Genomic DNA, 27,636 nt, shown 5'->3' on the forward strand with positions numbered 1-27,636 from the left:
GCATGGCTGCCGGCTGCCATCTTGGCTGACAGTTAATTTGCATAAGGATATGCTGATTAGCCAATGGGAAGGGTAGCGGTTGTACGCTAATTACCATGTTTCTCTTTTATTAGTGTAGATATCTCTTTAGTAATTACCTTATGAGACATTGTCATTATGCCTTCTTTTGCTTCTTTTTTTTTCTTGTTAATCCACACCTGAGGACATTTTAGAGAGAGTGGAAGGGAAGGGGAGAGAGAAACATCAATGTAAGCAAGACACATCGATTGGTTGCCTCCCACGTGCACCCTGCCCAGGGCCAAGGAGTAAGCCTGCAACTGAGGTATGTGCCCTTGACCAGAATGGAACCTGGAACCCTTCAGTCCACTGGCTGATGCTCCATCCACTGAGCCAAACCATCTTGGGTTTCTTTTGTGTGCCTTTTAAATCCTCACCTGAGGATATGTTTCCACTGATTCTAGAGAGAAAAGAAGGGAGAGAGAGAGAGAGAGAGAGAGAGAGACATTGATGTGAGAGAGAGACATCAGATGCCTCCCACACACACCCTGACAGGGGATTGAATCCACAATCTAGGTATGTGCCCTCATTGGGAATTGAATCTGAAACCTTTTGGTGTATGGGATGATGCCCCAACAAACTGACTCATCCAGCCAGAGCTTCTTTTGCTTCTTTATGCATGGTTTTCTTTAGTTCATTGAAGATATTTATAATAGCTGCTTTGAAGTTTTTGCTAAGTTGAGGACCTGGGTCCTCTTACAGGGAATTTCTGTTGATTGCTTTTTTCCATCCATGTATAAGTCAGAAAACACTTTTCTGTTTCTTTGCAGGTATAATAATTTTTTTTTGTTATGTACTGGACATCTATATATATAAAAGCCTAAGCAACCAGCCGACTGGCCGACCATTTGACCATCCAACCGGTAGCTATGACGTGCACTGACCACCAGGAGGTAGACGCTCAATGCAGGAGTTGCTGAGCTACGATGACTTGGCAGCTGTGGTTCCTGGGTGATACACCCAGAACCAGAGAGGAGAGAGCCCATTTCTGGGGTGTGTCACCTGAGAACCGCCCTCTCCCAATCCGAGATCCCTTGGGGGATGTCAGAGAGCCGGTTTTGGCCTGATCCTCATAGGCCAGGCCGAAGGACCCCACCGGTGCATGAATCCGTGCACCAGGCCTCTAATTTTAGGTAATGTAGTGTAGCAACTCTGGATATTGATTCCCTTAACCTTATTGCTTATTTGTGAGCTTATGAACTTATTGTTATAGTTTGTTTTGTTTTTGGTTTTTTTTTTTTGGTTGTTTAGTGACTTAGCTAGATTATTTTAATAAAGTCAATTTCCCTGCAGTGTGAAACCTCTGATGTTGCTCCTTTGAATATGCATGCTTGGTCGTGTGCACAATCATCCTGGGATGACAGTGATTTTAGCACAACTCTCTTGGACTGTCTCTATCTTTGATTTCTCTGTTAAGCTGTCTGTCTCTATTGGTATGATCACCAGCTGTTAGGCTTCATTAGTTGAGAACTAATCACTCTATTGTTTTCATCAATGCTCTGGAGCATAAATTGCTCCACAAACTGATCCAGAGGTAGTTTTTGAGGCCAGACTTTGAGATTTATTCTGACCCAGGGAGGGCTCTTCTTCGATTTCCTTTATTCTGGTTCTTTCTGGTACACTAGATAGCCTACAGTCTAGCTTGTTGCAACCAGCTTCCTCTTAATTGCTTATCGCCAAAATATCCATTGTTTTCCAGAGCTCTCTTCAGCTTGACTTCCCCAAACTCTGTTCCAAATAAAGTCTGTTCTCTTGTGGCGAGAGCTTCAGAACACTCTGTTCTTGTCACCTGCCTCTTCCCCTGGGCAATATCTCTGAGATTCTGCTCTCAAACTGGGGACAGGGAAAACAACCACTTCTCTTTTGGAGTGATAACTCTGCTTTCTAAGCAGGTCACTGACTGGCAGCAAGTAGCCTTTGGTCTTCTTGGCTTTTTTCTCCCTTTGTGGGACAAGAACTTCAAATGGTTGTTTTAAAAGTAATTTTCACCAGTATAGTTATTTTGTTGAAGCGTGGGTCTTTGGAGCTCCTTATCTACCATTCTGGAAATTGTCTCCTAATAGCAGTAAACCTTTTCTTAACTGCTAACAGTATTTTATGAACTTCTACCCAGAATTTGGTTTCTGATTGAAAATAAGTGCAATATGAAGACTAAATTGGAGGTGAATTGGAGATAAAGGTACTGATAGATTACTCCTGACCAAATGAAAACTTTATGGAGAGGCTCTGAGAACCATCTCCCTTGTGCATTCCAAGCACAGAATACTCAAAGATACTGATCAAAATAAAGCACTAAACCAGGAATTAGGTGACAAAGGTACTAATTCTTAGTTCTCTTGCTGGTTTTCCATGAGTAACCCAGGCAGCATACTCTGAGCTCTAGTTCCCAGGAATAGTATATTGTGTTAAAGTATTTGTCTCACTACTGGTCCCCAAAATAGGGAATGTAATGTAGATTGTGTTTATGATGGAATGATTTCACTAAATCTTCCCTGGTCCTTTTCCCTCTGCTGTCTCTTGTGACTGACATCATGCATCTGGGAAGTATCTGTCTGTACATTAAAAGTTATTGCTGTTTTGGATCTGTGAACTCCAGGCTGAGCCTTGGTCTATAATCACCATTTTCTAAATACTTTGAACTTGTTGGATGAGGAAATAAAGTCACAAAGGTTTATCTCTTCCCTCACTAAATGTTTTAATTTGTGAAAGAAAGGGGAGTGGAACACTTGGAATTTTCTGATCATGGTCTAATTCTAAGCCAGAATTATGTCTCATCTTACCCAAGCACTCTCATTTTTGGTTACTTAAAATGAAGTTGGTTCAAAGCCCAGGTCCAATATGACTTCACTGTTTAATTTTACCACAATATAAAGAATTAATAGAAATTCTTCACAAACTCTTCCAAAAAATAGAAGAGGAAGGAACACTTCCCAACTCATTCTTTGAGGTTAGTATGATCCTTATACCAAAACCAGACATCACAAGAAAAGTACAGAATAATATTGCTTTATGAATGCAGATGCAAAGAATTTATGCTAGAACTTGAAAATAGCAACATATAAATATGACTATACACTCTTAGGGGAAAAAACATGGGACAAAAACTTCATTACACTGAATTTGGCAATGCTTTCTTGGATATGACACCAAAGGCATAGGTAACAAAAGGAAAAATAAACATTAAACTTCATGAAAATTAAACATTTTTGTATATCAAGACACTATCCACAGAGTAAAAAGGCAACACATAGAATGGGAGAAAATATTTTCAAATCATATGTTTGGTAAAGGATTAATATCCAGAATACATAAAGAACTCCTAAAACTCAACACAAACACAAACAAACCAATTCAAAATGAGCAAAGGACTTGAATAGACATTTCAAAACACAAACAAACCAATTCAAAATGAGCGAAGGACTTGAATAGACATTTCTCCAAAGATATGCAAATGACTAATAAGGACAAGAAAAGATGCTCAACATTCCTAACCATTAGGGGGCTGCAAGTCAAACTATAATTAGACTACCTCATACCCAGTGGAACGGTTGCTGTAAAAAAAAAAACAAACCCTAAAAAACAGAAAACAAGTGTGGCAAGAATGTAGAGAAATTAGAACTCTTGCGCCTTGTTGGTGAGAATGTAAAATGGTACAGAAGCTGAGGAAACAGTAAGGTAGTTCTTAAAAAAATAAAATAGAATTACCATATGATGCAGCAAATTCTCTTCTAGATATATACCCAAAATAATTTAAAGCAGGGTCTTGAAGAGATATTTGTATGCCCATATTCACAGCATTTTCACAAGAGTTAAAATACAGAAGCGACCTAAATATCCATTGACAGATGAATGGATAAGCAAAATGTGGTATATACATACAATGGAATGTTATTCAGCCTTTAAAAGTAAGGAAATTCTTACATATGCTATCTGCTACAACATGGAGCCTGAGGATATTATGCTAAGTGAAATAAACCAGTAACAAAATGGCAAATACAATATGATTCCACTAATATGAAGTCTCTAGAGTAGTCAACATCATAGAGACAGAATGGTGGTTTCCAGGGGGTGGGGGAAGGGAGAAATGGGATTTTATTGTTTAATGAGTATAAACTTTCAATATTATAGTATGAAAAGAGTTATGAAGATGGATGGTGGTGTTGCACAACATTATGAATGTATTTAACACTGCTGAACTGTATACTTCAAAATGTTTAAGGTGGTAAATTTTATGTTATGTGTATTTTAAAACAGTTTTTAAAATGTGGGGGGAAGAGGGAGACTATCTAGAATGACCAAGTGAGAATTATCCCAGGAAGGCAAGGTTGGTTTTACAGTCAAAAATCAATTAATGCAATACACCATATCAATAGAATAAAGGTCAAAAACCACACGAACATCTCAACAGATGCTGGAAAAAAACAAACAAACATCTGTTCTGTTCATATATTATTTACAATAGCCAAAATATAGAAGCAACAACCCAAGTGCCCATCCACAGATGAATGGATAAAGAAGATGTGGTACATATATGACTGGAATATCACTTAGCCATAACAAAAGAATGAAATCTTGCCATTTGCAACAACATGCATGGATCTACAGGGTATTATGCTAAAGAAAATATGTCAGACAAAGAAAGACAAATACTATATGGTTTCATTTAATGTGGAATCTAAAAAAACAAAATAAACAAACAAAACAGAAATAAACTCATAGATACAGAGAACAAATTGATGCTTATCTGATGGGAGGGGATTTGGGGTCATAAAAAAAAAGGTGAGGGGATTAAGGCATACAAATTACTAGCAATAAAAACAGTCTCGGGGATGCAAAATACAGCATAGAGAACATAGTAATAGTGTATGGTGTCAAATGGGTACTAGACGTATCAGGGTGATAAGTCTTAAGTTAGATAAATGTTGTGCACCTAAAACTAATATAATACTGTATGTTAACTGTAATTGAAAAGTAAAAAAAAAAAAAATTTAAGATTATAAGAACAGAGGAGAAACAAATGGTTGAATTTCATTGCATGAGGGAGAAATGCCCTCCTGAGACCACCTAGAAGGAAAAACAAAACACAGAAGAAAGTTTAGGAAAGGGAAAAGGGCAGAAGGGGAGTGGGGGGAGGAGATGGGAGGGAGAAGAAGGTTGGGGAGAGGAAGGGAGCTACCCTACTCACTGTAAATATGACCCTATACCTGCAATCAGAGTACTGTCTCCTCTTGCAGAATAGGAAGGAGAGGATGGAGAAGGTCGGTTTCCCTCTCCTAGATGCTCTTTAATTGGAGGAAGATTCCTGACAGAGATGTAGAGATGCAAGCAGCAGAGAAGACAGGATCAAACCAAACCTGAGCAGAATGCCTTGGTGAGTAAAGAATACCTAACAGTTCCTTGCAAATCAAAGACCCTTAAGAGAAAGCTGCTTATTTTGAGATTTGTAAGATTTTAATCCGGAAGGAAATTGAAGAATTATTAAAGTGATTTATGCTTTATTGCAAGGACACAACTGTTGGTATAAATGAAGTGCTTTGCAGATGTTGTAAGATATGGTGGGCAGGGGAAGCCATCCATTTACATTCCCAGAGCTTTACTTTATTAAGGGCCTTGAGTGGTTATTTTTTCAAAGTCTTCTTCCCTTCTCTTCTGAGTGCACTTCTAGTAGGGGCATGCTAAAGTTCTATTCATGAAGAAGAAGAATCATTTTTTTCTTCATGATGATCTAGAAGAGACACAACCTAGTGACTTGCTTTCTGGAGCATTGATTTGTAAAAGAGAAATGACCTACAGGGTGCCTTTGGTGAAAACAGTTCGTTCTCTCTGTTTAACTTCCAGAACTGCAACAGTCTGACCTTTCAGTGCTATTAAAGACTAAACCCCAAAGGAGGATGTGGGGGTAGCTGGGGAGCCAGTTATAGCTGATAGCAATGACTCTTTGTGCAGACTTCCTGCGCTCTGGCTTTGGAGTGACACGTTGTCTTCACCCTTTTGAACTTCCTTTTGGGCTATTTATTTATTTATTATTTTAATTCTCACCCAAGGATATGTTCTATTGATTTTTTTGGGCGGAGAGAGAGAGAGGAGAAAAAAAAGAAACATTGATCTGAGAGAGAAACATAAATTGGTTGCCTCCTGTCCGTGCCCTGATTGGGGATGGAACTGGCAACTGAGGCATGTGCCCTGACCAGGAATCAAACCCTCAACTTATTGGTGAATGGGATGATGCTCCAACCAACTGAATCACTGGCCAGGACTGGCTTTTTGATATGCACATGACTATGACCACCAATCCTTCTTACCCCTGGGAAGTGTGGTCGTCCAGAGAGCATCCTTTCAGGGTAGCTCATGTTTCTATTTCAGAACTCCAGTCACAAGTTTGTGCTGTTGTACAGAGAGGTAATTTGTCCAGGGTTCCCCTCTCCTTTTCAAAATTCTAGTACATACAGAAAAAGAATCAGAATATTATGATGATCATCCAATATTTATCACCTAGATCAAACAATTGCAAAAATTTGCCATATAATCCTTATTTTTTCTTTTTCTTCTTCTTTTTTTTTGCTGCAGTAATTTAAAGCAAGTTATAGGTATATATATTTCACCCCTAAATACTTCAAAATTCATCCATAAATAATTAACATATCTTTGTTAGGTAAACAAAAATCTGTTGTCACATTTAACAAGATTCACATAATTTTTCAATACATTCATATATTTCCTATTGTAAAATTTACTTTTTTTGAGAGAGAGAGAGAGAGGAAGGGAGAAGGAGAGAAACATTTACATGAGAGTGAAACATTGATGGGCTGCCTCCTGCATGCCCCCTACTAGGGATAGAGCCCACAAAGTGTCCAATTCAGAAGCAGTAAACACCTTTACAATGTTATATAACCAATACCACTATTTCCAGAACATTTTCATTATCCCAAATGAACCCTATGCCCTTTAAGAATAACTCCCCAGTTACTCCAAACAATCTTTTAAAGATGGTTAATTCAATAAGCTCCACATATTTGGTGGTTGTATTTCTTAAGATTTCTAATCTGGAACTGCCTCCTCTCGCCACACTCACATACATTTTATTTTCATGACATTGACTTGTTGACAATTCTGGCCAATTGTTCTGTAGAATGTCCCACCTTCTGGATTTGTCTGATTATTTTTTCATGGTGTTTTTAAACATGTTCTTCTGTCTTCTGTATTTCTTTTAAGCTCAGAGAAAGGCTTGGTAAGAATCAGGTTAAAATTTTTTATAAGAATTCTTCCTACTGCATCGTATTAGGCTGTACATAATTCTGGTTGTCCCCCTATTGATGAGGCTAATATTGGTCACTGAGTTAAGGGGATGGCAGCCTCTTAAAAATGGGTTTTTGAAAATGGGTTCTTAACTACTTGCATAGTTTTCAAATGATTATCTCTACTTTGAATGTTCAGATAAAGGGACTCTGAGATGTTGCCTGGCACCTAAGAGACAGCCTTTATCAGTATAAAGGATAAGAGGATTAAGACTGAGGCTTTATGCTCTTTATGGAGTACTAGAGGCCCAGTGCATGAAATTCGTGCACTGGGGAGGGTGTGTCCCTCAGCCCGGCCTGTGCCCTCTTGCAGTCTGGGAGCCCTCGGGGGATGTTTGTAAGCTGGCAGTCAGAGATCCTTCTTGCAGTCCGGGGCTCCCATAGTCTGGGACCCCTCGTTCCTTACTACCCTCCAGCAGCGGAGGCAGGAGAGGTTCCCGCCACCGCTGCTGCACTCGCCAGTCGTGAGCCCAGCTTCTGGCTGAGCAGCGCTCCCCCTGGTGGGAGAGTCTCCCACCACCGCCACTGCGCTCACCAGCTGTGAGCCTGGCTTCTGGCTGAGCGGTGCTCCCCCTGTGGTAGAGCACTGACCACCAGGGGGCTTCTCTTGCATTGACCGTCTGCCCCCTGATGGTCAATGTGCATCATAGTGACCAGTGTTCCACCGGTCATTCTGCAGTTTGGTCGATTTGCATATTAGAGTTTTATTATATAGGATACACAAGTCTTCAAATTTATTGCTAAGGGTGGTCAATCAAGGCAGAAATTTTTGGAATATAAAGTCCAGCAGAGACTACTTTTTCTCTGAGCTCAAAAGAAAATACTCTGAAATTCATTTTTAGCCAGAATTTAACCATGGATAAGTAGATCTTTTTGCTAACACTTATTAAAGACAGTGAAATCACTTTGGGAATTCAGATACAGAAGAATTTTTTATGGCATTTTACAATAATTCCCTATCCACCTTCAACTCCCCCACCCCTGCCAAACAAAACAAAACAAAACAAAAACAACAACAACAATAACACTTTAGACCAGGGGTGGGCAAACTTTTTGACTCGAGGGCCACAATGGGTTCTTAAACTGGACCGGAGGGCCGGAACAAAAGCATGGATGAGTGTTTGTGTGAACTAATATAAATTCAAAGTAAACATCATTACATAAAAGGGTACGGTCTTTTTTTTTTTTAGTTTTATTCATTTCAAACGGCCGGATCCGGCCCACGGGCCGTAGTTTGCCCACGGCTGCTTTAGACTCTAGAATAAAATATTTAGGAAGGGCATTTTCTTTGAATGCAGAATAGACAGATCTTTAGATGTTTCTTGAGTACTGTTTAAATTTTAAAGTAAGGAAAAATATGTATCTGCTCTCTTTCTTTGATGTTTACCTTTTGTCTTTTAGCTACTATAAACTAAATAACTGATCCATTGAAAATATAAGCAAGTAGGTTAACAGATCTCATTATTTGAACTAAAAATTTGGGTTTCTAAGGAAAATTAGTTATTTTTAATCTCCATGTAAACACTTTTATTTTACAGCAATTAAATATCTAAATCAGTTAAGCTCTGCTCAAGGTTGCCCAGTATTTCTGGATACCCAGAGGGGATTTTGGGTTATTATTGTTTTGAGTGTGTTTGTTTGTTTGTTTTTATTATTTTGTCTTTCAGCTAACACAAAGATAGGGGAGTTGTGAATTTTCTGCATAGCAGTACAGAATTTAACCATAGGATACTGGATGAACAATTTTCATTTTACTACTGGAATTAGTAATATCCTTTTTCTTAATTTATTCTGTAATTTTTAAAGATTCTGGCTTCAAAGTTACCAGTTGGGTAGGGGAGGTTGTGTAGGTCCCTTTGATAAATGAGTTCTGCAACAAAAGTACTACCAGAAGGCCTAGCAGCACTTCCCCATCACCTTCCATTGGGGATTATTTCACTTGGTGAAGACCCCACCAGTAGATTACAAAACCAATCAGTGGAAAGGGTCAGCCATCCTTTCCCTTTTCTTTTTTTAATCAAATCACAACAAAGCTGGCTTGGCTTCTCTCAGAGCCTCCAGAATTATCAAAGTCTGTCTCTCACTCTGGCCAGTCCTGTCTTTTCTCTTCTCTTCATTGTCACTCATCCTAGGCTGTCATTCTTCAATGACTCTTCTTATTCCCATCAAATGTTGTATTCCCTAAGGATTCCCCTCCTCACATCAGTCCATGGTACATCACTGAATACTCAATAGAATTGAAGGAGGAAGAAAATGAATCCAGCGGAGGAGGTCTGTGCCTAAACCTGTATTCTGAACTCCCTCTGCCCAACTTCCATTTGTTTTGAACTGCCAGCTCTAGTTTCCTGTCTGGATTCTCTAGGCTCTTGGTGTTCTATAAGGATAACCTATGGCGGATCGAGCCAAAACCGGCTCTCTGAAATCCCCCAAGGGGTCCTGAATTGCGAGAGGGTGCAGGCCTGGCTAAGGGACCCCATCGGTGCATGATTGGGGTCAGGGAGAGAGGTGGGAGGTTGGCCAGCCAGGGAGGGACCGTGTGAGGGCTCCAGGGCATGTCCAGCCTGTCTCACGCAGTCCCGTTGGCTGGACCCCAGCAGCAAGCTAACCTACTGGTCGGAGCGTCTGCCCCCTGGTGGTCAGTGCACATCATAGTGAGCGGTTGAGCTGCCTTAGTATATCATTAGCATATTCAGCTTTGATTAGTTGAACAGCTGACCAGACGACCGGGGACTTAGCATATTAGGCTTTTATTATATAGGATAATGGAATTACTTGAACCATGCCTAGTACTTCAAAAAAGCCTAAAAGACTGTATATGTAGTCACAACAAACTGGACCAGGTTGACTAAATAATGGAAAACTTCTTTCATTTTTGGAGGAGTGGGCAACTGGAAGATGGGGATATTAAGCCACACTAACTCCCTGCAAAGGCTGTATGTTCCTACTAAGAAGGAGTTCTCGTTGGCCATGTGTTTTCTATATGATAGAGAGAGTATAGTGGAAAGAATATGGGTGTAGAGGTGAGGCCAATCAGAATTTAGTTTCTAGCAATAAGACTTAGACTATTTATTTAACATCTCCAAACCTCAGTTTACTCATCTGTAAAATGGGACTAATAATTTCCATTTTTTTCAGACTATTTGAGAGTTTTTAGACAATGTATATAAAGCACTCATTAATACAATACCTAATAAATATTTAATACTAGGCCCAATGTACAAAACTCGTGCACTGGTAGGGTTCCTAGTGGCTGCTGGCTGCCAGCTGCCAGCTGCCAGCCAGGTACTCCCTCCCTTCCCCTGGCCACCTGCTGCTGCCTGCCAATACTGCCACTGCTGCCGCCACTGGCCAGGGCCTCCCTCTCTTTCCCCAGCCACCTGCCAGTGCCAGGACCTCCCTCCCTTCCCCCGGCCGGCACGCTCCTTGGTCGAACTCCTGGAAGAACTCCGGTCGAGGGGACAATTTGCATATGCTTTTATTATATAGGACTAGAGGACAGTGCACGGAAAATCGTGCACTTGAGGCGGGGGGGGGGGGGGCCCTCAGCCTGGCCTGCACCCTCTCGCAGTCCAGGAGCCCTTGGGGGATGTACGACTGCCATCTTAGGCCCACTCCCCACTGGCAGTCGGACATCAAAGTGCTGCCACGGAGGCGGGAGAGGCTCCCTCCACCAACACTGAGCTTGCCAGCCATGAGCCTGGCTTCTGGCTGAGTGGCACTCCCCCTGTGGGAGCACACTGACCACCAGGGGGCAGCTCCTGCATTGAGTGTCTGCCCCTTGGTGGTCAGTGCATGTCATAGCAACCAGTCGTTCCGCTGTTGGGTCAATTTGCATACTAGCCTTTTATTATATAGGATGTTTTCTTTAGAAATGTGATTTATTTAGTAACACATTACTAAATATAATGATTTTTAGATTAAAATCTTTCAAAGAATAAAGCTCTTGGGGAAAAGAAAGAATCTGATTATTGAGAGAAGAGACTGAGAAGCGTTAACATAACAGCTCTACATGGCAACACCAGTATCCCCTTAAGAACTCCTGCCAAGTACTGAGGGCTCTGACTAGGGAATGTATAAGGAGGTTGCACATCCTTTGTATTGATGAATGAATCCTAACTTGAGGGGGGCAGTCAGTTCACTAATCATATTGTAACAACATATCCTTAACAACCACCTGCTCCTGCCCTGTATTTTGACATAGCTCCGGTGATGAGCTTTAAGAAGTACTAGGTCTGCTCCTAGCTGCCTGTTTATAGAAGCTTGGGATTTTAAGTGGGATATAAAAGGAATGGAGTGCCATGGGAAAGGGGATAGAAGATGAAGTCTGTGGAAGAGATGAAGAAAGTTAAAGGATCATCATGGCTTAGTTTGCACCCCTTGAAAATGGGGCAACAGAATTTATTTCTTGAAGAGATAAGTACTGTCCCAAATCCATTTCTTCCATCTCAGCCACATGGGGATTCTACTAAAAAATGAAACTTTCTCCTAAATTTCTTACCTCTTCCTCCCCATAGGCCCTAACTGTTTCCCAGTTCATCCCTTTCTCTAGGCACTCCCAAGATAGGGAGATCAACTTCCCCCTTTCCATTAATGGGCTTAGGTTTACAAGTAAGAGCCAAAAGCAAGCTAGCACTTTTGAGAGCGCCTGTCCCAGGTCTCTGCTAAATTTCATTTGGTGGAGCATCTTTAGAGAGATGACTTGTGGAATCCAACTTTTAAGTTTGTTTTTTTCTGTTGGACAGGCCAAATGAATTTGGAATATTCTGTTTTGGGTTGAATTTATCCCTTGTTATTTTAATGGCTGTAACAAGTTGTTTTTAAAATGTTTCCAATCAGCACATCTTTATTTACTGTCCTTAACACCCGGAGGCTACTTGAAGAAGGATTTAATTTTCAAAGTCCAGTAAGTAAACAAAAGTTTTCCAATAACATCTTCAGGCAAGCACTGAAAGACCTCATTTTTGCCACAGAACTTTCTTGGCTCTCCCATAATAATTCATTAGTACTGTGCTCAACAAACCTTGTACAATCATTTAAAAACTATACCTCCAAACACAAAGTTACTTACTAATTTATTTTTCTTCTTTTTAATCACCATGTTTAACAAAAAACAAAAGCAAAAGCAAGACATGTTTTAAATGTGGTATTATCTGACTAGACCCTAAATATATTAAATCAAATAGGCCATGTGGGGGGATACATATGATACGTAGTTGGGAGATGGTTAGTCACTGTTCTCCTGAGAGAATGAAAATGTCCAGAAGGCACTGATTAGATAAGCAGAGGCCAGCAGGCATGGCTTCGGCTATGGAGGAATTTCTACGGCTTTAAAATAAACTCCAGAATCCCATTAAATGCAATATCCACTGATACTGGGTATGTTCTCTGTTACCTTCTTTTATCTCAATCCTTTGAGAGTCTAGAAATTTAAGGGCTGTTTTAATCAAAATAGGCTAATTGTTATAACAAGTGACTTTAAAATCTCAATGGTTTGACCCAACAAAATGTATTCTTCTTTTTGTCCATTCTCTTGTCACAGTCCAAAATGGATTGGTAGGGGCAGAAGTGCGTGGAATGTGGTGGTCAGTCTCCTATTCAGTAATTCAGGGACCTAGACTCCTTCCAACTTATACTCTATGTTCCTCTAGGTCAGAATCCTCTCCACCCAGCCAATGTGTAGAGAAAGAGTATACTGAGCACTGCACAGGAGGCTTGTTATGGGCCAGACCTGGAATTGGCACCCACCACTTCCATCCACATTCTAGTGGCCAAAACTCAGTCACATGGCTCTGCCTAACTTCAATGAAGAGAGCCAGGAAGTATAGTCCAGCTGTGTGCCCAACTCACAGGAAAGACAGAGAGCTCTTTGAGGCATGCCATTCGTTCTTCTGTTCTTATATATTATCAAATGTGTGCAAAAAACTGTACTGTCCTATTTACAGGTCACTTGATGCCTAGCCCTGCCACTAATGTCTTGGTCAGCTCCTGGCAAAAGCCCATCTGTCAACATCAACATCAACCTCATTACCACCTCAAATGAGTCCACACTGCAAATTTACTCCATTATATTTAGGACTTTCCAGAGGTTCAAGATAACCTGGACCGAGGCCTGTGAAGAGGTTTCATTTAGAAGTTGCCTGACAAAGTCATATGTAATGTCTAAACCAAATTTTGTCACATGGGAGCTATGAGAACAATAAATGTGTTACAAACATTTAAAGAACTGTCTCAATACCTCTTCAAAAACTATGAAAACATATTTTCGTCTTTTCTCGATCACTGTATTTTTCACAGTTGTCATGCTTCTGTAATTGTCTGCACTCTTGCTTCCTGCTTCTTTCATTAACCAATTTACAAAGGTTATCTGATAGTGCAACCATTTTAGAGACATCCATTTGTCCTCATTTACTCATCGGCTACTATCCCCGTTGAGATTTTAGCTTCCTCCAATAATGTTTGTTCATCCTCTTACATAAAGGGGATGATGCCATGGGCTATGCAAGGTAATGATGTTAAAGTCCTCATGTGCACTCTGGGCTGTCTTTTTAGTTGGGGTAGGTTTTTACTGCCCTGTCCACACTTTCCTTGTATAAGCCAAGCTAAGCATTTATTATATGGCTCACGCAATTAAGGATGCAGTCTTCATTCATGTATTTATTCATTTCTTTATCCATTCATTCCTTCCGAAATATTTGTTGAGTATCTACTATGTGCCAGACAGTATGCTAGATGCTAGAATCAGAGCAAAGAACAATACATATAAGGTCCCTACCCTTGTGGAGTTTATGAGAGAGACATATTCTAAATAAGTGATAATGCAAAATATTAATTACAATTGTAGCATTTACATGGGAAGCTTATTTTCTTTTTAGCATTTTAGATGACCTCAAATCACCAAGAGTTCTGTTTTGTTTTTTTACACTGAGCTCTTTGTTCCTCTGTAAAAACCAGCTTCTTTTCTTTAAGGTAATCATTCATTCTTTGATTTAATGATAATATTCATTAATTCATTAAATATCATTATAAAACTACTATTTACTGGGCATGATGCTAAGGTTTCCAAATACAAAAACAAAAAGACAAGATTCCTGCCTCAAGGGTCATAGTTCAGTTAAGTAGACTGGCATGCAAACCACACAGTATCTTATATAATAAAAGCCAAATATGCAAATTGACTGAACAGCAAAATGACCGGTGGAATGATCGGTCGCTATGATGCGCACTAACCACCAGGGAGCAGACGCTTAATTCAGGAGCTGCTCCCAGCCCGCAGGCCCCAGGCCAGCCAAGGTGGGTGCCAGTGGGGGCCCCCTGATCGCCCTGCCAGTCACCCTGCAGAGGGAGGCGACCGGTGGCAGCAGTGGGGGGCAGGGCCAGCACCAGGCCGGCTAAGGCGAGTGCCAGTGGGGGCCCCTCAATTGCCCTGCCGGTCGCCCCACAAATCGGCCCTGATCGCCAGCCAGGCCTAGGATAGGCGACCGGTGGCAGCAGTGGGGGGCAGGGCCGGCACCAGGCCGGCTAAGGCGAGTGCCAGTGGGGGCTCCTCAATTGCCCTGCTGGTCGCCCCACAAATCGGCCCTGATCGCCAGCCAGGCTAGGGACCCTACCTGTGCACCAATTTCATGCATCAGGCCTCTAGTATCATGATAATAGTCCTAATGGAGAAATGTAAAATGTGTAGTGAGGGATAGGAAAGGAGGACCTAAATCTGCCTGCATAGATCAGGGAAGACTTCGCAAAGGAGGTAGCCCTTGGATTTGAAGGGTGAATAAGCCTTTGCTAAGTAGAGAAGTCAAGGAAGAGCGTGTGATGGCTGGTTGGTCATCAAAGACTTGTGCTTTCTCATTCCATAGTATGAAAATGTTCTGGGAAGTGGCCCTACTAATTTCCAGTTCCATCTACAAGTGACAAGTGACAAGTTCTAATTAATGGGACATGAGCAGAAGTGATTGCATCATTTCTGGGCTGGGTTAAGAAGTAGGTGTGCCTTTTCTTTCTTCTTCTTCCCAGCTGTTAGCTCTGGAAGTAAAACATTGAAGCTTGGAGGATGGCAAAGCTGCAAAATAGAAGGATTCTGGATGGAAGGCTGCTTGTCACACTGAACTGTTATATGACTAAGAAATAACTTTCTATTGTGTTAATCTATATAGCTTATTTGTTACAGCAGCAAGCTTTAGTTTAGTTAATACAGGGCAGTCCAAGCAAAGTGAACAGTATGTTCAAAAGCTTCCTGGTGTGTCTAGCACAGAGTGCATACTCATAAATATTTGATATTGCAGTAAGAGTACTATAGGAAAATACTAATAGTCCAGTATTGCCAGAGTATAAAATACATGATTGGTGAGTATAAAGGGAGGGTGGCTGGAGAGGCACGGTGGATCATAAAGAACCTTGAATGCCATGTTGAAGAATTTAGGTTTGATTTGTGGAAGGAGGGAAGCCAATGAAGAATGCTGAAAAGGTTGAGGCGTGATCCCTAGAATAACAGGCAGGATCCCTGAGAAACAACACTCAGGAGCTCGCTTTAATTTTCTTTAAATGTAAATTGGTAATTCAAAGTCGAAAGATAGGATTTCAGAATCAGAACACATCATAGTCTGGTCAAACCTCATTTAACAAATGAGGAAAGTGAGGCCCAGAGAAGCTAAGTACCTATGCCAAGGTCACCCAGCTAAAATCTGGCAGAGATGGGGATAGAAGGCTAGTCTCTTGTTTATGAGCCCTCTAGCATTGCTCTTTCCACTGCACCGCAGTGCTTCGGAGCCGTGGAGACCAGCTGGTGTGCCTGTGCTTTCAGTTCTCTAATGAAGACGTTGGGGATTTGGAGGCAGGGTATTTTCCATGGAAGGCTGTCTTCTCTGTAATTCCTCATCTGGCTTGAACCACTACTTTGGAAAAGGTCCATTTCTCAGCATCAAATTTCCCTGGAGGGCCATTGGGAATGTGCTTAGTGACCTGTGGGGTGCCCTTGCACTTTCTGAGCATTTGTTGGGAAGATGAGAAGAAACTAGCCGTGGTTTGAGCTCCTGGAAATGCTGCCTGGTACCTTGGCAGCATGGTTGGCTCTCTCAGCGACTGTGGTTCAGCCCTCCAGCTGATTGTCCTTCAGGGGTGAGATCAAAACATCTTCTTCAGCTTGTCTACTTCAAGGGTCAGCCCCTATAGCTGGCACTTTCTGCTCATCATTTCACTACTTCTTGTTTTCATATATTGTTAAGCTGATTCATTGTTCATTATAGTTATTATTTTACTCCATGTGCTACCCAGGGCCGTATGACACCCAATTTTTAAATGGGCAAAGGGCAACTATGCTGAGGCCAGTCTCAGGGAAGCATGGCATGTGGTCTGATTTAAGAAGGACAGGATATTAATGAATTATTTTACAACCAGGAAGCCAGAGCACTAATTGGGAAGCAGGGGAGGTCATTTGTCTAAAAGCTTCCAAGAAATCTGGGGAAAATATAGTTCTTGATGTCTTCGGTCTACTCTAGAGTTCTATAATCACCCATTCCTTGTCCTTTGGTTGTATCATCTTTGCCTCTCTTGCATGTTGCTCAATTGATAGCTCAGTTGATTAGGATGAAGTATTAAATGCAGATGAGATTGCTACCTCAGTCCCTAAGGAGTGTCTTGGTGGCACCCGAGGACAATGTCTGATGCAGTGTATAGTGCTTGGACATTGAAGTCAGAGTGACATCTGTCACTCACTCATTGTGAGACCTCTGGCAAGTTTCTAATCTCTCTGAGCACCAGTTTCCTCTTATGGGAAATGGGAAAATACTGTAAACTCCTGGGGGTTGTTGTGGAACTAAATAAATGAACATATCTAAAGCTTCATGCTGGGCAAGTGGTTGGCTCTTAACAAACACCTTCCAGGCCCCTGAGAAGTTACCATAAGTAGCATTCTTTTCTCCAATCCGAATTTTAGGATTCAGATCAAGATGAGAAATGAGACAAAAGAGTGGGCAGATGGAGACCAAAATATTACCTTGATATCTTTTTTCTGTGAGATAGAATGGGATACTAAATACTAAATGAGTTTCAGCTTTAGGCAGACTTATTCACCCAGTCACAAGTAACACTTGAGCATGACAGGCCTTCTTATTCTGGGGATGAGAGTTGGGGTAGGAAGGGGATCCTGCCCCAGAGAAGCAGAGCATCCTCACTGTAGGAGGCAGGTACCTAAGAGGAAGAAAGGAGGAACTAAACTGAACATGCCCTATGTAGGCTTCACAATTCCCCAATCAGATTAAGCCCCTCCTCTAAGGAGGACAGACAAGAAGCTAGACAGAGGGACAGACCTTCACAGGGAAGGAAACCTCAGAAGCATTTCTCCCAAGATTTCCCTTCTCTTGCCCTCCTACTATCATCTTGTGTCTGTTACTTCTCAGCCGCTCCGCTTATGAGGGACACAGGTAACCATGTGCCACTGTGGGTAGCCTTGAGTACAAAATGGTTGGAAGAAAAGTGTGGGACAGGGAGGGAGAGGTTGGGTTGAGTTGTTCCTAACTTCAGAATTAGGGGTTAGAGGTCTGAAAGGAGGATCAGTGTTCAGAGACCTGTTCTAGACAGGAAGACTCTGCAGGAGCATAATCAGAATTTCCAGGCATGGGGCAACATCCAATGGCTCAATCCTAAGAGGACAGGTGGGCAGCAGGGTTCCAGCAGCACTTGCATCTGACCTATGGGTCCCAGAACTTTGTCTTCTGGAGATGACTCTCAATACTAGTTATATATGCTCTGCCCAGTTTTTAAAAATATTTTTTTTTATTGATTTCAGAGAGGAAGGCAGAGGGAGAGATAGAAACATCAATGAGAGAGAATCATTGATCGGCTGCCTCCTGCACGCCCCACACTGGGTTCAGCTGCAACCCAGGCATATGCCCTGACCAGGAATCAAACCATGACCTCTTGGTTCATAGGTCGACGTTCAACCACTGAGCCAAGCCGGCTGGGCTTGCTCTGCCCAGTTTTTAATCTTTAAAATATAAGCATATTTTGTGATTATAAAAATAATACATGCTCACTTTGGAAAATTCAGAAATATAGAGAAGTATAAAGAAAAAAAACAAACTAACACATAGTCTCACTGTAGAGAAAAAATGTTAACTATGACTATATTTCTATTCAGTCTTTCTTCTATGCATAGCACCACACAGATAAAATGAGTCTACCTATACATATTAAATTTTCATGCTGACTTTTTATTTAATATTAGAGTATTAGAATCATTTCCCCATATTATTAAAAGTTCTCAGTAATTAAACATCATTTTAAATGACATTTTCCCAGGTGTCAAGCACATCTGGATCAATCTCTACCAATTTATGAAAATCTCAAAGGCCTGGAGAGATCCAAGTATTTACCTTCTTTTGGGTTGATGAAGAGGGCATTCTCAAAGGCCAGGGCTCTCTGGGGCCTGTGCATGATAATTACTGCACAGTACTTGATCTTCTGGAGAGTTCTCACATTTCTAACAATTGATGACGTAAGTGACCAAAAGATGCTACCCTGCAAAATGCAATAATTCAAAACATAGGCCTTTCTTATACATGGTGTCATTGTTACATGTTCAAAAGAACCACTGTGTTAGTTTGCTACAGCTGCCATAACAAAATACCACAGCTTGGTAGCTGTGGGCTTGCCCATATTTTAACTGGGTTTGCTTTTCACTATTGAGTTGTAATAGATTTTTATATATTCTGAATATAAATTTCTTGTCAAATATACTTTCAGCAAAGATTTTCTCTCATTCTGTGGGTTGTCTCTTACTTTTTTGATGGTGTTCTGTGAGCACAAAAGTTTTTAATTTTGAAGTCCAATTCATCTATTATTTTCTTTTGTTGCCTCTGCTTTTGGTGACATATCTAAGAAACCACTGACAAGTTTAGGTCATAAAGATTTACTCCTGTGTTTTCTCCTAGGAGTTTTATAGTTTTAATTCTTACATTTAGGTCTATGATCTATTTTGAATTAATTTATTTGTATGGTGTGAGGTATAACCCAACATATTCTTTTGCATGTGGATATCCAGTTGTTCCAGCATCATTTATTGAAAAAAAATATTATTTCACTATTGACTTGTCTTGGCACCTTTGTCAAAAAAACAATTGACCTTAAATGTGAGGGTTTATTTGTGGACACTCAATTCTATTCCACTGATCTCTATGTGTATACTTATGCCAATAAGTATAATTGTCTTCATAATTGTAGTTTTGCTGTAGGTTTAGAAATCAGGAAATGTGGATCTTCCAGCTTTGTTTTTCCTCTTCAAGAGTGTTTTGGCTATGCTGGGTTACATTTCCATATGAATTACAGATCAGCTTGCCAATTTCTGAAACACACACACACCTGGGATCTGGATACGGACTGAATTGAATTTAATTTTCAAATTGCTCATTGCTAATGTATAGAAATACAATTGTTTTTTGTGTATTGATCTTGTATCCTGCCACATCTTTAAACTTGCTTTATCTTTTTTATTTGTTTTTTAATCCTCACTCGAGGATATTTTTTCCATTTATTATTTTATTTTTATTTTTTAGAGAGAGTAGAAGGGAGGGAGGGTAGAGGAAAGAGAGAGAGGAAAGATAGAAACATCTGTGTGAGAGAGACACATTGATTGGTTACCTCCCGCATGTGCCCCAAACAGGATCAGGGATCAAACTGCAACCCAGGTATGTGCTCTTGACTGGGAATCGAACCTACCACCCTTTGGTGCATGGACCAATGCTCTAACCACTGAGCAAGGGTGGCCAGGGCTATCTTCTATTTTTAATTATGCTTTACTGTTTACTCTGCTCAAGGTGTTGTGTTAGCTACTATAGAAAACGCAAAGAGCAACAAGATATGGTTCCTGTCCTGAGTAAGTTTATAGCCTAATTCAAGATATAAGTAAATAATAGCCCATTACAGCAATGTAAAGGGAACTACAGACTTGCCCAATGAACTTACAGATGATTACAGCTCTAGTAAAGTTCAGAGGATGGAGAGACATTCAAGGTTGGAGAGTGGGTGAAAATAGATTAGGAAGGATTTGAAAGCTTACTGTCCCTCCCTTTCTTCCTTCTTCCCCCCTTTAATTTTCTTGCTTATTTTTCTCCCATCCCAACTTCTTTGAAAACATTAATAAAACATAATCATGGCTGTTAGTGGTGCTGTTAGACCTCGATCTTTGAGTTTGGCTAGAATTCAGAGGCAAGAACTCTACTCAAAGAGAAAGTTTTTTTAGAAAGTCACAGAGGTAGAAGTGAGCCAGTTAGGCTGCATGGACTCAGGAAACAAGTTACAGAGGAAAAAGAAGGTTCCTTGGAGCTTAGGGGAAAGAAAGAAAAGATACTCACCTTAAAGAAAGGGAGGTGGAGAGTCATGGGCATGCTGTAGAGCAGGGGTGGTTACTTTTATTCTGCTAAGGGCCATTTGGATATTTATAGCATCATCCGTGGGCCATACAAAATTATCAACTTAAAAATTAGCCTGCTACATTTGCTCAAACATTTAATTAACTCACCCCTAATGTCTTGCCAGGGCTAGACCAAATGATTTCTCAGGTCTTATACGGCCTGAGGGCCAGACGTTTCCCACCCCTGCCCAAGAAAGAAAGCATGCATTGGGTCCTTCATCTTAAGGGTTTTTATCTGTTTTCCAAAGGCGGGGATTTGCGGGGGGAGGATCTCAATATAATATTCATCAGCTTTCCACAGTGTGTTCTTTCACGGTTGTGTTTTCTAGTGATTGGTTGGTGCTAGCGTAGGGGATCATCATTCATTTCATCTGGTCCTGATATCAGTCATTAGGTTGCTTTATCTGGTTTTGCTGCTTTTCCATCCTCATTTATCTCAAACTAGAGACAATTGAGGCCTAGATATTATCTCTAGTTTGACCAAAACTCTATCTCTGTGGTCAACAGACCCAAAGCTTTGTTCCCAAAATTATTTGATGTGGGTCAGAACCTCTTTTTCCTGAGGACTTAGTGCTTAAGGGAATGGTTATGCAAGGGAGAAGGAGGCAGGTGAGTCAGGGTGCTGGATGGGGTCAGTTTGAATCAACTATTTGTCTCAGTTTCCCCATTCCACTTGCCAAGGATTTTCCTAACTTCTTATTATCCTGCCCCATGATTATTTATCCTCATTTTCAAACCTGGCTGATTATCAGAATCTCTTGACAGTATAGATTCCTGGTTTCACCTCAGAACTACTACATCATATTCCAGAAGCTGGGGCATCAACGATGGCATTAACATTTTTATCTGGTGATTATGACTTTCAGCTAGATTTGAGAATCTCTGATCATTATAATAATGGTCTCCAAATGTGGATAGATCCGTAGCTTCATTCCATTGCACCTCTGACTCTATTAAGAATGCTCACAAATCCAGGAGGTCAGAAGCACACCTGAGTAGGAGAGTGTGTGTGAATCTGTGTAATAACTCCTCCATTAATGAAAACATCTCAAAATACCTACATTACTAAGAGGGATGAGTAGTGTCATCTGTGTTTATGGGAATGGCTTATCCCTGTAAACAAACTTTTATTTTCAGTATTTGTGAATCCTAAAAATCTTGAAAGATCCTGCTGCTATGGAAGATCTTCAGAGTCACTTGTGGGACATATATCCAGTAACGAGATTCTATAAATTTTAACAGCTTGCCATATTTGCTTAAGATTAAAAATAAATAAATAAATAAATAAATAAACACATAAAATGTTTTAGTTACAAAAGAGGGTCTTCCATCCCATCTCTACCTAGAGGTAACTAATCTCTTAAAAATGGTGGGAATCCTTCTCACATGTTTTTATGTTTTTACTATACAATATATATGTTTTGCGTGTTTAAAGATGTATATAAATAGTGTACATATTCTTCTGGATCTTGTGTTTTTCAACATCATGTTTTTTAGATTTATCCATGTGATACTTATAAAGCTAGTTCTTTCTTTATAATATAGTAATATTATACTAAATCATACTGCAATATAGTCTCATACTATAAATGTTCTAGAATAATTATTCTGTGGATGGATATTTATGATAGTTTTTAGCTAATTCAAATCATGATGTAATTACTGTCCTTATGTATACTTCATTGGACACAGGCGTGAGAATTCTTCTAGAATATATCTGGAAAGGAACTTTCTAGGGACACATTCTCAACTTCACAAGATTGCTCTCCACAGTAGCTGAACTCATTTTTACTCTCATCAATGTTATCTGAGAATTTCTCTTTCCCACATTCTAACCAATACTGTCAAGTCTTTTTAAAAATGTACATATCTAGGCCCTGTTTTCAGATTTTGGTAGGGTAGGTCTGGAGTGTGGTTTAAAACAGGCCACAGGTGACATAGGAACACAAATATCATTGAGAGCTTCTTCTCCCTGTATGTATATATACACAGTCTAATATATTGATATGTGAATTGGCACAGTGATAGCATTCTGTTGCTTTGTTGGTAACATCTGTCTTAGCTGCATTTATTTATTTTTATTTTTTATATATATTTTATTGATTTTTTACAGAGAGGAAGAGAGAGGGATAGAGAGTTAGAAACATCGATGAGAGAGAAACATTGATCACGAACCTGGGACCCTTCAGTCTGCAGGCCGATGCTCTATCCACTGAGCCAAACCGGTCAGGTTGCATTTATTTATTTATAAATATATTTTTATTTATTTCAGAGAGGAAGGGAGAGCGAGCGAGAGAGAAACATCAATGATGAGAGAGAATCATTGATCGGCTGCTTCCTGCATGCCCCTCACTGGGGATCAAGCCCACAACCGGACATGCGCCCTGATGGGGAATCAAACTGTGACCTCCTAGTTCAAAGCTCAACCACGGAGGCATGCCAGCTGGGCTGTGTTGGCTTCATTTAGATCCTTGAAGAAAGGGTAGAGAAGTCCCACGGTCCAACATACCTTGCAGATGCATTATGCATCAAACAGGGGTCTGTGATTTACTAGTGCACTGGGTGGTACTTAATCTAAAGTCCCCCCTTTACCAGCTAAGCTGATGGGGAAGGGGGTTGCCTTTCTGGACACTATCTTGACTCTTACTAGGTGTAAGGCTGGGTGTCAGTTGTCAGGGCTTGCATACGTGCCATCGCTTAGGGCAGGGTGCGTGACAGTGATGTCTGCCAGCCCTCTGGGTGGTGTCACTGTGTGGAGCATTTGTGGCTTTTTCAAAGCCCTGAGGAATCTGAGAAGCAAGTGAGGGAATGATGCATGAAAACAAAAGGCAGTGGAAAGAGTGACCAGCCAGCAGGCTCCGGCAGGCTAGAACGCTCTGTCCTTGTTATTACTGCTTCATGAAAATGCCGCCGGCTTCCTGGCAAGGTCTGGGAGGTAGAGGCTTCTTAAGAAAACAAAGACAAGTGATCTGTACTTTGAGGCTGGAATCTGGTTTCTCAGCTTCTTCGTTTTCCAATGGAAGCTACAGGGTGAGGATGAGGGGGACCCTCTGCCCCTTGGTGGGTTAGGTCAGTCGTTCCCTCTCTCCTGGCTGCTTTCCCAGGAGTTTTCTCCTCCCACTCTGGTCTCAGAGGCCTAGGAGGGCTGACTCGGGAGAGATGTTGGGCGGTGCCCCTGACACAGCAGTTCCCCAAGGAGTGATCTAAAGGTCAGTCTATGGCAGGAAAAAGGGCCTCAGCCATTATTCCCTTTCCAGGGGGCTTTGCCACAAAGCTATGCCTCCTAGCTTGGGGTATTGAGATGAAGGGGTGCTCTCATTCCTTGCCTGCTTTCCTCTGAGTTATTCATGCCCTGCTACCCCTCAGGCTCACAGGATAGCCCACCTCAGTTTTCAGAATTGAGGTAGAAGCGCAGGAAAGGTAAGAGTGTTTATTAACCCATTATTGCATGGCTATCTGGACTTGTCATTATTGAGCTTGTAAGAGGGCAACCTCTACTTTTCCTCCTGATGCCCTCCTTTCTTTGATGCAAATCTAGATGCAAAGAAGGGAAGCAGTCTGCATTCCCTTCCTTTCTCACTATCTAGCTATGAGGACGACGAATAAAAATAAGCTCAGATACTGTAGGGCTGAGCTAAGGGTGTAGTTTGCTTGGCAAAGTTATTTCTCTTGGTTCCCAGTGCTTCTGACTTCGCCTGTGCCTGATAAAGTCCTAAAAAACTAGCTTGAACGTGACTTTTTTTTGCGGGGGGGGGGGGGGGGGGAATTCGGTGAAATTCCCATCCATAGACTTAATCTGGTTCCATAGTATCTTGTTCTTTTAAAAAGCATTCATCATATTGTGTCACAATTACTTGGGACCATGCCTTATTCTGTGTGTTTGTGTTTTTCCAGCATTTATGGATTGCACTTTAACATAATAGTCCTTTGATAAATATTTATGGGGTGAATCAAAATTCCTGAGAGAACACCAATATTCAGCTCTTACATTTTCTTAAGGACGCCCTGCCCTTTCCTTGGGGTGACTGCAAGCAGTTTCAGCTCCACATGAAATGGAGGACATGCTACAACAAAATGTAATTCTTTTCTGAGGAACTGCTCCAGCAGGAGTGGGTGTTTCAGATCTATCATTTTGTTACAGGTACAGAAATTGTTTCTGGGAAACACTGCCACTATTATCTCTGAAAGGCAAGTCAGTGGAAATTGTTATTTTTCCATTTACAGATGGACAAATGGAAGCTTTCTCTCTCATTTACCAATTACAGAATATCCACTCTGTTCAAAGTACTGGGCTGGGATTTTCATGGCCTACAAAGATGTACAAGACAAGGTTCTTGTTCTCAAGAAGAATGTGGTCATCGGGTTAGGATGAAAAGATATTTGTATGCAAAAGTAACTGTAACTTGGGAGCATTTAACTTGAGTCATATGAGTTGTCCGAAAAGAAGTACCAACATGAATAAAGAAGGTAGGCAAACGAATTCCCAGCAAAGGTGATCAGGGCATTATTGTGGTCAATGTGGCATTCAGAGTTGAATAGAGTTTATGCTGGTAATTCTCCATTTGGCTGGTCCCTGTATTACTTTCCTGTGACTGCTGTAACAAATTACCACAAACTGGGTGGCTTAAAAAAAAACAGAATTTTAGAGAGGCCTCAGAAGAAACTAACCCTACTGACACCTTGATCTCAGACTTCTACCCTCTAGAACTGTGAGAAAATAAATTTCTGTTGTTTAAGCCAAAAAACAAACAAACAAAAACCGAACAAAGAGCCCAGAATTTTATCTTTTCACAGTTCTGGAGGCCAGAAACCCAAAATCAAGGTGGTGGCAGGGCCATGCTCCCTTTGAAGGCTCCGGGGAGAGTCTGCTCCTCGCCTCTTCCCTCTTGTGATGGCTCCAGGCTTTCCTTGGCTTGTGGCCACTTCACTCCAATTTCTGATTCTGAGGTCACATTGCCTTTTTTTTTTCAAAACTACCCCTGCTTTTCTTATATTAGGATACATATGATTGCATTTAGTGCCCACCAAAATAAACTCGGATAAATTCCTCTACTCAGGAACTTAAGCAAATCTTTGGCTATGTAAGGTAGTGTTCTCAGGTTCTGGGTGTTAGGGCATGGACATACTTATTTATTTTTTCCTTTAAAGAGGCCACTAGTCAGCCCATCCCTCTCTGTTCTGTGCCTCATGAGGTTGTTATCCACAAATGACATCACCTGAGCTCTACTGCCTTCTTTCTTTCTTTTAAATATATTTTTATTGATTTCAGAGAGAAAGGGAGAGGGAGAGATAGAAACATCCTATATAATAAAAGCCCAGCAACCATAATGGTGTAATGACCAGAACGACTGCTAGACAGTTGCTATGAGGTGCATTGACCACCTCTTGGTCCCTCCATCCCAGCCCGCAGGCTCCTATCGCCGCCGGATGGTGAACAGGGAACCACGGGGAACTGGGGTGGGACTGGGGCCTGGGAAGCAGGCCGAATGGCCGGCCTCTTGGTTCCTCCCCCCGGGTCCCAGGCTCCAATTGCCGGATGGCAAACGGGGAAGCACCAGGAACTTGGGTGGGTGGTGGCAGGGCGGGACTGGGGACTGGTGAGCAGGTGGAAGGCAGACCTCTTGGTCCCTCCCCCTGGCCTGCAGGCTCCGATGGATCGCCAGATGGGGAACCGGCGTGGGTGGTGGCGGCGGGGCGGGACTCCGGAATGGCAAGCGGGCGGAAGATGGCCCTGATCACAGGCTAAGACTAGGGACCCTACCTGCGCACGATTTCATGCGCTGGGCCTCTGGTCAATGATAACAGAGAATCATCAATCGGCTGCCTCCTGCACGCCCCACACTGGGGATCAAGCCCGCAACCCTGACTGGGAATCCAACCGTGACCTCCTGGGTTGTAGATAAAAGCTCCACCACTGAGCTATGCTGGCAGGCTCTACTGCCTTCTTTCTTACTGTAGGGTTTGGCCAGTGAGAGGCATCAGCAAGTATCAGAGGGTACGAGGAAAAAGAGACTAATATGCTTCTTTCTCCCAGCTTTAGCACCATGATTCTGGCAGCAGTTATGCCCCTTCAGGCTCTAGCTCTTTCTAGACTCCCATCACACTACCACAGTTTCCTTCCCTTGTCTCTTCCGCCCTGGATTTCCACTCTTGCTAGTCCTTTGGGCGCCTCAATTTTCCTCCTACCTTCCCGCAAACCTGCCTACATCCTTGTAAATAGTGTCTTCAATTATTTTCAAAACCCCAGCTGAGTTGCCTGTAGTTTCCTGCTATGATCTTGACTGATAGAGATACCGGAGGCGAAAATTTAATTTCCAGAACAGAGAGAGACTCATGGTTGCCTCAATCTAAGTTTAAGTAATGACCAGTGGGAACTGGAAGATGAGTCAGCACACAATACAGCTGGTTATCTTGTGGGTTCTTCAGCAGTAATATCTGTTGCTTTGTTCTCTATCTGCTATTATTATGACTCTGCTCCTCTGCCCTTGCTACTAAGTACTTTCTAGTTCTTTCTCTATCTCACAGCTTCTATTACTTCCTGGTTTCTGCTGCCACATGATTGCATTGTTCCTTCCCTCTGTGTATCTTTTAGCTTCTCCCTACTGGTAACTGATGACTCCGTCCCTGTACTTCATATTAACTTCCTCAAAGGGCCGGACTACGTTGGCTGCTCAGCATCAAGTGCAGGCTGTTAGGTGGAGCTTCTTTGATAAGCCATCACATCCACATAGATAGGTTTATTGGCCCTAGGTTAGGCTCTAGCTCCCAGACTAAATGGTTTTGTTTGGAATGGCAGAATAAATGGACACATAATTTGGTGTTCTATTAAAAATCCCTAGGAGGTAGTTATGGATGTTGGAGGCATTCTGATACTTCCCTGGA

The 27,636-nt window shown here is 41.5% G+C and overlaps 1 protein-coding gene and 1 long non-coding RNA gene across 4 annotated transcripts in view; both read left to right on the plus strand.

Moving 5' to 3' along the window:
* The window catches only part of MKLN1 (muskelin 1, intracellular mediator containing kelch motifs), a 309,377-nt gene that overhangs the window by 115,576 nt on the left and 166,165 nt on the right, over window positions 1-27,636 (plus strand). For all 3 annotated transcript variants that reach the window (XM_014542908.1, XM_014542906.1, XM_014542914.1), the window contains one exon: window positions 5,292-5,428. In XM_014542908.1, the coding sequence (XP_014398394.1) occupies window positions 5,421-5,428 (8 nt within the window). In that variant the 5' untranslated portion in view covers window positions 5,292-5,420. The remainder of the gene's footprint in view (window positions 1-5,291; window positions 5,429-27,636) is intronic.
* Window positions 11,198-13,541, plus strand: LOC106726784. The gene is made up of 3 exons (XR_001362887.1): window positions 11,198-11,558; window positions 12,189-12,255; window positions 13,295-13,541. It is a non-coding gene; the product is annotated as an uncharacterized LOC106726784 (long non-coding RNA).

The sequence above is a fragment of the Myotis brandtii genome, unplaced genomic scaffold (genome assembly GCF_000412655.1).
Source record: "Myotis brandtii unplaced genomic scaffold, ASM41265v1 scaffold1086, whole genome shotgun sequence".
Lineage (NCBI taxonomy): Eukaryota > Metazoa > Chordata > Mammalia > Chiroptera > Vespertilionidae > Myotis > Myotis brandtii.